The sequence below is a fragment of the Macrosteles quadrilineatus genome, unplaced genomic scaffold (assembly GCF_028750875.1).
Source record: "Macrosteles quadrilineatus isolate MER2022 unplaced genomic scaffold, UCM_ALF_1.0 Scaffold_4__1_contigs__length_99947679, whole genome shotgun sequence".
Classification (NCBI taxonomy): Eukaryota; Metazoa; Arthropoda; class Insecta; order Hemiptera; family Cicadellidae; genus Macrosteles; species Macrosteles quadrilineatus.
In genome coordinates, this window is record NW_026542597.1 from 16667420 (window position 1) to 16681051 (window position 13632).

A 13632-nucleotide genomic window follows, 5' to 3' on the forward strand; every position below is an offset into this window, starting at 1 on the left:
CAATGAGTCTCCCAGAACGTATACTATACTATTACTACCATAGTCACAAACAAACACAGAACCATTAGTAGCATCACAGTGTAGGGCGGGGTCTCTGTATAGGTGTCAGTGACACGGATACATCACAATATCAGGACTACAGTCTGTGTATTACCACAATGAGTCTCCCAGAACGTATACTATCACTACAACAGTCACAACCAACAGTAGCATCACTGTGTAGGGCGGGGTCTCTGTGTAAGTGTCAGTGACACGGATACATCACAATATCAGGACTACAGTCTGTGTATTACCACAATGAGTCTCCCAGAACGTATACTAACACTACCAAAGTCACAAACAAACACAGAACCAACAGTAGCGTCACAGTGTAGGGCGGGGTCTATGTGTAAGTGTCAGTGACACGGATACATCACAATATCAGGACTACAGTCTGTGTATTACCATAATGAGTCTCCCAGAACGTATACTATCACTACAACAGTCACAACCAACAGTAGCATCACAGTGTAGGGCGGGGTCTCTGTGTAAGTGTCAGTGACACGGATACATCACAATATCAGGACTACAGTCTGTGTATTACCACAATGAGTCTCCCAGAACGTATACTAACACTACCAAAGTCACAAACAAACACAGAACCAACAGTAGCGTCACAGTGTAGGGCGGGGTCTATGTGTAAGTGTCAGTGACACGGATACATCACAATATCAGGACTACAGTCTGTGTATTACTATAATGAGTCTCCCAGAACGTATGCTATCACTACAACAGTCACAAACAAACACAGAACCAACAGTAGCATCACAGTGTAGGGTGAGGTCTCTGTGTAAGTGTCAGACACGGATACATCACAATATCAGGACTACAGTCTGTGTATTACTATAATGAGTCTCCCAGAACGTATACTATCACTACAACAGTCACAAACAAACACAGAACCAACAGTAGCATCACAGTGTAGGGTGAGGTCTCTGTGTAAGTGTCAGACACGGATACATCACAATATCAGGACTACAGTCTGTGTATTACCATAATGAGTCTCCCAGAACGTATACTATCACTACAACAGTCACAAACAAACACAGAACCAACAGTAGCATCACAGTGTAGGGGCGGGGTGTCTGTGTAGGTGTCAGTGACACGGATACATCACAATATCAGGACATTCAGTCTGTATATTACCATAATATCTAATAAGTCTCCCAGAACATGGGACTAGCGATCACAATAATTACTCATTCTCTTTGTTATACGTGGGCAATCGACAAGGATCCTATCAACATGGGATGTGTAGGTCGTGGAGTTTTGGTTTGGTAGTCTGTTCTTCTTGGGGATTGCTTCTCAAATGGGGATTTGAAGCCATTTTATATAGGATTGTATAAATATTCATACTATGAATGCTTTCAACTCAATTGCATGAGTAGAACGAACCTAACAAAAATATGAATCCTTACAATCCTGACCTTCTTCGTCGTTAAGATCTAAATTGTGTCGGTTTAGTTCACCAATCTTGTGACATTTCATCGATTATTGATACTACAAGTAGGCTCCATTTTATTGCAATTTATCATTGTTGGGAGAGTGTTTCATGGACGGGCATTAATTGCGCCAACTGACCTGAGTCAGGTAGTCGGGTATTCCTGAATTGCGCACACTACTCCAAGGAGCCACCCGATAAGTTCCTTAACCAGACCAAGTGGCGGCTCTCATTGACTATTTGTGTAGTTTAGGACAAGTTAGGTTAGGTTAGGTTAGGATAGGTTAGGTTACGATGACACGTAAACAAGGAAATTACTTCTAGTTCTGCCGGCAACTCACCTGGCTTGGGCTTGGCGAAACTAAAGAACATTTTTTGGGACCCTTTTAGGGCTTGGCGCAATTAAGGACATCTTTGGCGCAATTAATGCGCGACCGAGTTAATTAGTCAGTTAATTAGTTAGTTCGCTTTTTGCAGTTCGTTTCACCCTGCTCTAGGTATAAACCCAAGAGAACAAGCGTTTAACTATTAATACATCGTGCTATTTGCACGTAGTAATTTAAAAATTATCATTACATCTGATAGACAAAGATATACAATTCACTCAATCATTACGGGAATAACTGCAGGAAAACTTTAACTTTCTGCATTACGCGTGTTTAGCTGTGGGACCGGTTGCTTACTCACACCATGTACGATGAGGTCACATAGGTAAGGCAGGACCGGATGATGTAACCGTAGAAACCTAGCTACAACGGGTTACAACTATGTTCATCCTAGGAAGTATTAAAGACAGCAAAAACATAGGATAAATTTCAAAAATACTAGTTGTGTAATAACAAAATTATCCCTATTAGTTCTTTTAGACTGTAAATTTGAACCGTGTCGAAAAGATTGGTGGGTAGTTTATTTTGCACGTTTTATCGTACTTTTTTTCTAAACAAAGCTACGTATTACGTCTAATCTAACTCTATTTTTACACTCATCATTTTAAACATAAGGTGGACTAAACATCTATCTATATATATAATACGCTAAGCCGATTTTTGTAAACAGAACTCCTCCCTCATTTTTGGACCGATTTTGATGATTAAAGTGTCAAAAAAATTGCCTTGATCTGTAGTTTTGCAAAGTGTTTTTAGTTTTTTTATATCTTTATTAGTTTGGGCAGGATCTCCCATCAAAGTTGGATTTTCTCCCATAAGATTAACATGGGGAATCTAAATATTTATTTGGAAACTTTGTCTCCACTAATTTGAGAGAACGGCTGGGCGTAGAAAGTTGGTGGTGGTGTCCAAAGAAAGATCTTTGTCTCTAGATGAGTTATCAAAAGAAAAACTACGTAAATTCGCTTAGGGCTCTGCCCCAGAAGCCTCTAAAGATCCGTCAACAGATTTGTTTACATTTTGGTCATGTGAATAATACTTTTTAATAAAACAGCTGTTAATTTTAAAATCTATCTATATATTAATAGGCAAGCATGTTTCTTTAAAACCTTTTTTCTCGGCTCGTGTGTATCGTACGGAAAATCTACGCATACCGTTAGAAAGCTATTTTCCTGTAGGTGTGCAGAATCCCTTTATAAACTAAAATAGGCTCAAAAATAAGCACAACAAATGAATTTGAAATTAAAAAAAATTAACATGGGTTTTATGGGTTGCTATGGTGATGACGAAATAACAACAAAATATAAACAGAAAATCAAAACAAATGGAAGACATTCCAATCACATGTTTTATTTAACACTGTGGGGTGAAAATAGAGAAGTTTGCACAAAACATACTTTTGGTCGATTTTTCGACCACGGGGCGTGCTCTCGTTGTATTTTAAACAACACACATTTATTGGGAGTTACAGAATAGCCCAAAAGAAGTTGCAATGTTATTTTCTGATTTTAAAACTCGCGTAAGCCTTGAAAGTATCCGTCGATTTCGACGGGTTTCACCTAGTACTCCTTATTCCCCATCCTTAAAAATCGACTGGAATGAATTTAATGGCCACTTTCGTTCGGTTATATGGCGTCTTCTTTCAAATAGCGTTAGATATAACGAGTACTTAGGTTTGCTGAAATTTGATCAACATACATTCATAAGCAAGCAAACTACGACACTTTTTTTACTTGACAGCAAGTGACTGAGCTAACTTCAAGCTAGGTGTATTAAATATTTAAAATGTGTAGTGTTTGGATATTTACTACGATTTATTTTACAAACAATTACGTCTTATGTAAAGCACGCATAGCCATACATACGCCCAAAAGAGGAAAACATCGAAGTTAACATCGAAAGATATCAGGTCACTTGAACGTCACCGACACTCAACACATAGACAACAGACTCAAGATACTACAACAGAATCAGAAGTGTATTTGCTTGGAAGCCAATGTATTTAGTCTGCAATACATATACGTCACTGTCAAGATAAAGTGATCACACAAATGTTAAAACAGAAACGGTATGGATCATAAACATGAACAAAATGACGTAACTGGCCCAAATCCTATACTGGTATTGTAAAATTAGCTTATGGTTTGGACAGTCCCATTTAAGTCATGTTAAATAATGTTTACTTATGGGCCAGTAACATAATTTGCCATTATTGTACATACAGTTTCTGTTATAATATTCTTGAGTGATCTAGTGAAGTAAGGGGAAAAACACAGGCACGTAAAATATTGTCAAGCCTTGTAAATTTGTAATGGTCGTAATTAATTTATTTTTCTAATCAGACTTTTATTTCAGTTCGTCAACACCGTTAACACTAATTAGCTCTAATTTAATAAATGAAAAACTTTAAAATACTCGACATCGGGCATTTAATAGGTGGACTGGTCCTTGCTAACGAATTAGCTTCCCAGTAAGAGATACAATTCACTCCATTCTACACGGGTTTTAGCCAAGTTCCCATCTCAGATAATGAGTTTGCAATACAATTATTAATATTGCCCTGAAACACTCTAGGCGTGTTTTATCCCCTAGGATTTCATCAGTGATTTCTCCCTGCTCATCCTGTAGGAACAAGATCCAGCCTGTCAATCAGCTATTGGTATTGGATATCTGTACTCATAGCATTAATAATTGTGTATAGTTTAATTGATAATAAAATCGAGAGTGTAACACGAGGTTACGAGGTACAAGGGGCAATGGCAGAACACAGTAGTGGCGGCCGCGGTACAGAGTGCGGCAACAGCACGATCAATACCCACTACACAGAGCCGCGGCCGACCAGCCGCAACATCTAGCCTCCTCGTAACACCAGAACAACAGACAATACATCAGACCACATGAAAAATGACACGTAAACGTTTAGAAGAATCTAAAATAAAGGTCGGCTGGTGACATGCACAACGTGTGTTTGAACTCTTGATGCGAAGGTGACAGTCCATCACCCAGGAACGTGCTAACATATCTTCTGGATATAATATCATTGTCTCCTAACCCAGGAACTTTATAACGCCTCTTCAGGATATAATAACACTGTCTCAACACCTCTTCAAGAAATAATATCACTTTCTATTTACCTAAGAACATAATAACGCCTGTTCATGAGATAATATCACTGTCTATTTACCTAAGAACATTATAACGCCTCTTCAGGAACCCAGGAACATCATAACGGCTCTTTAGGAGATTAACACTGTCTATTTACCTAAGAACATAATAAAGCATCTTCATGAGATAATATCACTGTCTATTTACCTAAGAACATTATAACGCCTCTTCAGGAACCCAGGAACATCATAACGGCTCTTTAGGAGATTAACACTGTCTATTTACCTAAGAACATAATAAAGCATCTTCATGAGATAATATCACTGTCTATTTACCTAAGAACCTTTTAACGCCTCTTCAGGAACCCAGGAACATCATAACGGCTCTTTAGGAGATTAACACTGTCTATTTACCTAAGAACATAATAAAGCCTCTTCAGGAGATAATATCACTGTCTATTTACCTAAGAACATGATAACGCCTCCTCAGGATATAATAGCACTGTCTATTTACCTAAACATTATAACGCCTCTTCGGGAGATAATATCACTGTCTCAACGCCTCTTCAAGAAATAATATCACTTTCTTACTTGTTACTTGTTACTTGTTGCGGATCTCTACAGCTCGCGCCGTCTCTCCGCTCCCAGCTTCCAAAGCTGTCTATCGGCACAGTCGCCGATCTCAAGGCCTCTTGTCGCCATTGCCTCCTGAATCCCCATCCGCCAACTGCGCCTGGGTCGTCCTCTCTTTTTCCTCCAAGGTGGAACCCAGTTCATAACCTGCCGTGGGAGCCGACCCTCCTCCATCCGATTTATATGGCCGAACCAGACCAACTGTTTTCTTTGAACCTCATCTATTATGTCTCCTTCCACTTCCATTTCTCTTCTAATATCTTCGTTCCTCACCCTGTCCAATCTTCTCTTCCTACAACTCCTCCTGAGCACATCCATCTCCGTAGCCAACAACTTTCCAGTGTTCCTTTGTTTCAACTCCCAGACTTCCGAGCCATACAATACCACACTCTGCACCATAGACTTATAATCATATCACTTTCTATTTACCTAAAAACATAATAACGCCTGTTCATGAGATAATATCACTGTCTATTTACCTAAGAACATTATAACGCCTCTTCAGGAACCCAGAAACATCATAACGGCTCTTTAGGAGATTATCACTGTCTATTTACCTAAGAACATAATAACGCCTCTTCAGGAGATAATATCACTGTATATTTACCTAAGAACATGATAACGCCTCTTTAGGAGATAATATCACTGTCTATTTACCTAAGAACATAATAACGCCTCCTCTTCAGGAGATAATATTACTGTCTTTTTACCTAAGAACATGATAACGCCTCTTCAGGAGATAATATCACTGTCTATTTACCATTTACCTAAGAACATGATAACGCCTCTTCAGGAACCCAGGAACATAATAACGCCTGTTCAGGAGATAATATCCCTGTATATTTACCTAAGACCATAATAACACCTCTTCAAGAGATAAAATCACTGTCTATTTACCTAAGAACATAATAACGCCTCTTCAGGAGATATCACTGTCTATTTACCTAAGAAAATAATAACGCCTCTTCAAGAGATAATATCATAGTCTATTTACCTAAGAAAATAATACCACCTCTTCAGGAGATAATATCACTGTCTTTTTACCTTAGAACATCATAACGCCTCTTCAGGAGATAATATCATTGTCTTTTTACCTTAGAACATCATGACATGACACCTCTTCAAGAGATAATATCATTGTCTCTTTACCCAAGAGAATAATAACGCTTTTTATAGGATTTAATAACCCTGCCTCATCATCTAAGAACATAGTAACATCTCTTCACGAGATAATATCACTGCCTCATCCAAACACATCATGACATATTAAGTGATAATTTCACACACTTCTAATTTAAACACGTAATAACGCCGCTTTATTCGACAATAACATTGTCTTACCACATAAAACCGTATATTCCTTGGACAAAATTATCACCATTACTACCACATAAAATCACATCGCCTCTTAATGAGAAAATGTCACCACCTTAATTATTAAAGATATAATTATGTTTCTTTGTTGAATCATAAAGACCGTTTATGCAATCATATCACCACATCATCCAGTGATATAGTGATTCTAAGAATTAGTATACTATTGTAAACGATCGCCTGAAAACAAATTATGAGTTGAGTGGTAAAAAAGTGAACCTCAAAACCGTTTACTAAGTTAGTGGTAAAAGCCAAATAAACTGTTTCCCAGACCAAACACAGTGTGAATGATAGTTTTTTACTCCGAATGGGAAACGTCGTTTAACGTTTGTGTTTGTCCTGTCGCTCACAAAGATGGGATTCGCAAATCAAAACAGATCAAAGCTGACAACCCGTTTGGTTTCGTGTTTCCATGATTTCATCAGCAATCTACTCGTTTATCGGTCAAAACTAAACGTGATTCGGAGTTCACAAAATGTTATTATTCCAATTTTTTCCCAGGACACCAGGGACGAGCCCGGAATTGTTTTTCACATTATTCCAGGCTAGACCTAGGCGTTGCGGCATTATCACATGGATAAAATCCATTCATGATTTGGCGGGATTTGAACCCGGGACCTCTGTAACCGAAGTCACGTGCTCTATCAATAGACCAGCTCGCTCCCCCATTATTCATACAATAGGAAATAATAGATTTGTATATGACAGTCGAAACCCGTAAACATACATGTTGCATAGTTTAATTGTGCATTTCTTACCAAGATTTTATCAAAATAAATAACGAAACAAGTTAAATTATTTAGCAAGATTTGTTACGGACACACTTGAAACTCTTGTGTTTTATCTGAGAACACAACCTTACATAATTTTTATTAAGAAGTAACATGGTCATTCGTTTACAGAAATAAATTATGAAATATTTATTTTAAACGTAAATCAAAAAACAAAACAGCATTAAGAACAATCACGATTAGTATATTCATAAATCAAACGATAACAGGGCATTCAAATTCAAAGCAAAGAAAAAAGAAAATTGGGAAAAAGTAACTATGCAATCAACAGTTGAGTATTAATTTAACAGTTATATTGAATGTAACATGTAACAACTCAGATGACAACACGTGGTTATAACGCTACACTGGACTGAGATCAATACAAGAGCGGCGCAGCGGACCACGTTGCAACTACCAGAGTACCATTACCATCACTGTTACCATCGTGATTACCACTGTGGTAACGGCAATGCTAGGATGTAGTTACTGTTAAACACGTGGTTATAACGCTACACTGGACTGAGATCAATACAAGAGCGGCGCAGCGGACCACGTTGTAAATACCACTGTGACATTACCATCACTGTTACCATTGTGTTTACCACTGTGGTAACGTTTATGTAAGGATGTAGTTACTGGTAAAACACGTGGTTATAACGCTACACTGGACTGAGATCAATACAAGAGCGGCGCAGTGGACCACGTTGTAACTACCACTGTGACATTACCATCACTGTTACCATTGTGTTTACCACTGTGGTAACGTTTATGTAAGGATGTAGTTACTGGTAAAACACGTGGTTGTAACGCTACACTGGACTGAGATCAATACAAGAGCGGCAGAGCGGACCACGTTGTAACTACCACTCTGACATTACCATCACTGTTACCATCGTGATTACCACTGTGGTAACGGCAATGCTAGGATGTAGTTACTGTTTCAAACACGTGGTTATAACTTTACACTGGACTGACTGAGATCAATACAAGAGCGGCGCAGCGGGTTGTTTTTGCAACAAAGAAAAAGTGACATTACCATCAGTGTGATTACCATCATGTTAATGGTAATTATTTGTGTGGTAATCAGTGCTACTCCAATTGTGGTCCTCTCAAACTGTATGGCATGTTCCATTGTCCTACGTAAATAGGCCTACACGAATTACAGGTACAGCAACGTTGAGTAGCAGTCCACGAGTGTGTAATTTTATGTAAACTATGCTTGGTGGTAATTAACATTGCTCAGGTAGCGTACAGCTTCACTTGCATTGCTTTCCCTGATTACCACCCAGAACCATCTAGTGTGTTTGTTTTTAAAAACACTGGCTGAAAAAAATATTGCAATTTTCTGTATGATTAAGGTGCTTCCTAAATAGTTGTACACAATAGGTACCGGTGACTAAATTAATGGGACCAAAATTGGTTTTGCAATATCTCTATAGGGACCATGTCTGCTTGTAAAAAAATTAAACATAGTTACCAACATTCTAGGTTAATCTACCTTGTCTGTTTTAGAGAGTTTAAAAGAAATATTTTGATTGGTCTTTATACCGTAACTAAACCCTATGTCATTATTGCTATATTCACATTTTATCCCAGAAAACTAACTCATTATAACATTATAAATTATTAATTACTAACCTGTTATTGATTTACCCGTATAACCTTCAATATCACTAGGGGACCATAGCAGCAATTTAGTTATGTAGGCTATACAAATTGAAATAAAATACACACTTTATTACACATTTAGTCCCGGTCCTAACACGATACATATCAACACTGCATTACCATTCTAACCTAAAAACAGAACACTAAAAGCAATAAACATACAAATAAGCAATGTTTACTTCAGCTGGTATATTTAAAACAGCTTTATAGAAACACTGTATCAAGACTTCTATTAGAAAATGACTAGATCTTTGACGGCCTGTGTGGCAGATCAGGGGTAGTTCTTGACATTTCTGATATTTTTCTTACCGTCCTTGGACGGCTTTAAAATTAATCCTCAACAGCCATGCTACCTTTTCCCTAGCTCGTGATATTTCATGGGTGGGGACTGATTTGCTCACGGAATTAAATATATAGAAGATAGATAGGTGGATAGATTTTGCTTATTTATATTTTAACAAGTATCAATTGACCATACCACAGTGGTTAGTCTATGACCATACAACTAGCAGAATCATCAAAATCAATAAAATTTTGTCACTCATTAAAATCTCAATAATTAGTTTTCTTTGTTATAAAACTGTCTATGGGTATTAAAATAACTCGAACCAAACATTAAGTATTTAAACCTACAAACCAATTTGATGATTGTCAAAATGGTTTGTGGAAAAGACGCTAGAACGAGCTTAACACGTTAAAAAAGCTACCGGTACCGTACGTACATGTCGTTTGATCAAAGTCTGAGTTGTTCATTGTTTAATCACTGTTCACTAGTTATAACTTGTTGAAATTTGACCAAATAATTAATTGGTCAACAGAAAATATATGCTTGTTTAAATATTTCAATTATCAGTATCAATATTATTACAGCCAACACAAGTAGCCTATTTATATATTTTTTCAATTATACCGTAACTTACTTTAATTTACTTGCCCATTCGGGTGTAAGATATAGTTTGCTCGTGTATTATGTTTCCCATTAAAACTATTGAAACAAATATTAGAACAAACCTAAATCATACTTAAATTAGTGGTACACTAGGGGACCATAGCAGCAATTGCTGTTTTTTAGTTGTGAAGTTGTGTATACAAATTGAAATTAAATACTCACTTTTTACACATTTAGTCTCCATCTTTCCCTAACACGATACATATTAACACTGCATTACCATTCTAACCTAAAAACAAAACTCCCAATCAAAATCAAAACAAATACGAAATGTTTACATCAGCTGGTATATTTCAAACATTTGATATAAACACTAGCAGTGTAGGGGCATTTTGACACTTCTGATATTTTTCCAACCATCCTTGGACCTTAAGCTATAAAATAAATCCTCAACAGCCGTGCTACCTTTTTCCTACCTCAAGATATTTCGTTGGGATTGATTGGCTTATGGAATTAAAAACATAGATTTGTAAAACAAGAGACATGATTGATGATACTAACTGGTAAAAATTAGTACCTGTCTGATTATACAATAAGAAACCTTTTATGGCCCATGACAAGAGGCCAGACAAAACTTAGAATTCAATACAATTTTGTGTGAATTCATTATTAAGCCTCAATTCATTTTGATGTTCATTACATTTGATACATTCCCATCCAGTAGGGTATTTGAAGCTAAAGATGAATGTAAATTAAGACTAGAATGGAGTGTGCTGATTTGTGTAGCTTTGTGGTAGACAGTTATTGACTCTGACTGTACAAATTGACTAGTATTGTGAATTTATAATCAACGCTATGATCAGCCGTTTAGCAGAGACCATTTATTAAAAGCCTATAAGGACAGCTGTGTCCAGTATGAAAGATCAAAACCCTGCGCTATACTCTGTTCACAATATTTAGGCGGTTTGAGGGGAAGTTACACCACCACTTTTTTCTTCTTGATGAGACAGCTGATTAACGTTTTGATAAATCTAAGCTGTTTTAATGGTAGGATCAAGACGTGGAAGGGATAAATTTATTCCCCTAGAACCGCCTAAATTTTGTGAACAGAATATAGTCAGGATCCAGCTGGCAAACTTCTGTTTCTTTGGCGATCACACAACAAAAATTATTATCGAATCTTTAATTATTACTGTCAATCTTGTGTTCCCAGTGGCAGGAACTAAAAATAGCCAATTTATCAATGGCCGAATCGCCATGTTTTGTAGGCCCTAGCCTTTGTTCTTTTCTTGCGGATGTTCTTAATACATCTCCGATATATTTTGCTACAGAATGTGGTATCTTCAATGTCTGAGAATTCCATACCACAAGCTCGGTAGACTAAATCCCACATCCAGCAGAGTGTAAAATAGTCTAAGGAGAACATGCCACACTATGTCAAAAACTATTGGAGATAAGTATAGGGACATCTGCAAGAAAACATTTCTACTAAATAAGGTAGCTTAAAAAAATTGACAGCCCTCATCACCAATTAACCATACCATCCATACATCAATATTCACAATATCGCTTGGAAGTTATCAAGTGAATCATCAACGATCAAAGCACCGAATGGAGGTCAAAGAACATCGAGAGGTGGAAATTAGAAAGCAAGGAAGTTAACAAGTCCAATATGTAGTGGCGAGATTGTGCGGATATTGTCCATCGTCAACAGTGCTCTTATTGTCCAATACAGGGCCAATAACTGTCCAATGTCTCTGTCTACCCAGGGCCAATCTTGTCCTGACTTTCTGTCAACAAGTGATTGAAGGCTAAAACATGTTCTACCCAGTCACAACTGGTCAACTTTAGAGAAAATAAGTGTTTTTCTTTTCATCTGTTACATTTTGTCCAGCACTATGATAAATGTATATATAATATTAGGAATATTTTATTGGATTATTTTGTAAGCTTCCACTGCTGAAAAATAGATCAAAAATATCGATTGGAAGTTAAAACTTGCAACTACTCTTTCATTTTAATTTTATTTTAACTCGATATTTCCCAAAGCTATATCAGGCCTAAGCTACTATCTTGAGTAACTTATCACTAGTACATTAGGAATATTTTAAGAAGTAGGTATATTGTTTTGTAAGCTTCCACTGATAATAGACATCAAAATTTATCATTTATAAAACTGCGTCTCTATAGCACTTTAGCACTACACAATGCACCGGTAACTTAGGTAGGTACCGGTACCAAACATTTTTTGTTTAGAAAAGATTTACAATTTCGTTTTTTGTATCATCCTTATATATAATACGTGAAGGCGATTTCTATGAAACACTACTCCTCCGTTAATAATGACGGATTTTTACAAACGATGTGTCAAAATTAAGTATTTTTTGTGTACACACCCCTTTCAGCGATTCCTAATATAAGTCCTCGGGCTTTGCCCCACAGGCCATCAAAATTCCAATATGTTTCTTATGAAGAAAAGATTTTGTTTACTTATACAGACGAATAATTTGTATTAATTACAGCTGTTCATAGTAAACACATGATACACACAAGAGCGTTCGTTTTCAGTTTCGAAAGCTGGAATGGAGTGATTGATTACTTTATCTTTGAGTTTACTCTTTTAAGTCATCGGAAATAATTATGACTGTTATTCGTTTAGAAATAACACCTGTAATACTTTGCGATTGCTCGAATTCAAGTAACAGGTGCACTAGTCTTTTCAGATTTCAGATAGAATAGGTGTACTGGTAGTAATCTATATCTATAAAAGAGGAACTATGTATGTGTGTGTGTATGTATATACGTTATGGACTCCGAAACCGCTCGACAGATTGTAATGAAACTTTCAGGCATTGTTAAGCATCTTTCAAGGATGGTTCGAGTGAAGTTTGGTGCAGATCCGTCAAAAGGGCTCTGCCCCAGAGGGTTTTAAGTGGGCCAATGTCAGACTTTTTGATCTACTATGTTTACAAATAAATATAATTTAAAAGCAGATGTTTACTTTCACCAACTGTGTTTTGTAGGTTTGAATAATCACAACATTCTGTATTAGCATTAGTCATGATTTGAAATAGTGCCACAGTGTTTCTACAGATTGCAGCACAGAAAACTATTTTACTTTTGAATAAGTCCAAATGTATTAAACCCCAATCGCAGCACACATGTGCACTTAACAACGTTTAAATTCTCCAATGTTAAATATTAAAACATAAAAACCTTTATAAAATTACTGTATTATAAACAATAAAAGGGATGACTTTTTTAAATGTATGACAACAGCTAATTTTCAACCAAAACGTGAGTGAGCGTAGCGAACGAACATCGA

General features: G+C 36.8%; 1 protein-coding gene across 1 annotated transcript; it reads right to left on the reverse strand.

The window, feature by feature from the left end:
* Positions 1–5588: 5588 nt before the first annotated feature.
* Positions 5589–6002, reverse strand: LOC128992769 (uncharacterized). Its single transcript, XM_054416510.1, has one exon. It carries the CDS (start codon positions 6000–6002, stop codon positions 5589–5591), a length of 414 nt encoding a protein of 137 aa, XP_054272485.1.
* Positions 6003–13632: the final 7630 nt, after the last annotated feature.

Coding starts and splice junctions, on each gene's coding strand:
- LOC128992769 (XM_054416510.1), bottom strand. CDS start 6,002: ATGGTGCAGAGTGTGGTATTGTATGGCTCGGAAGTCTGGGAGTTGAAA.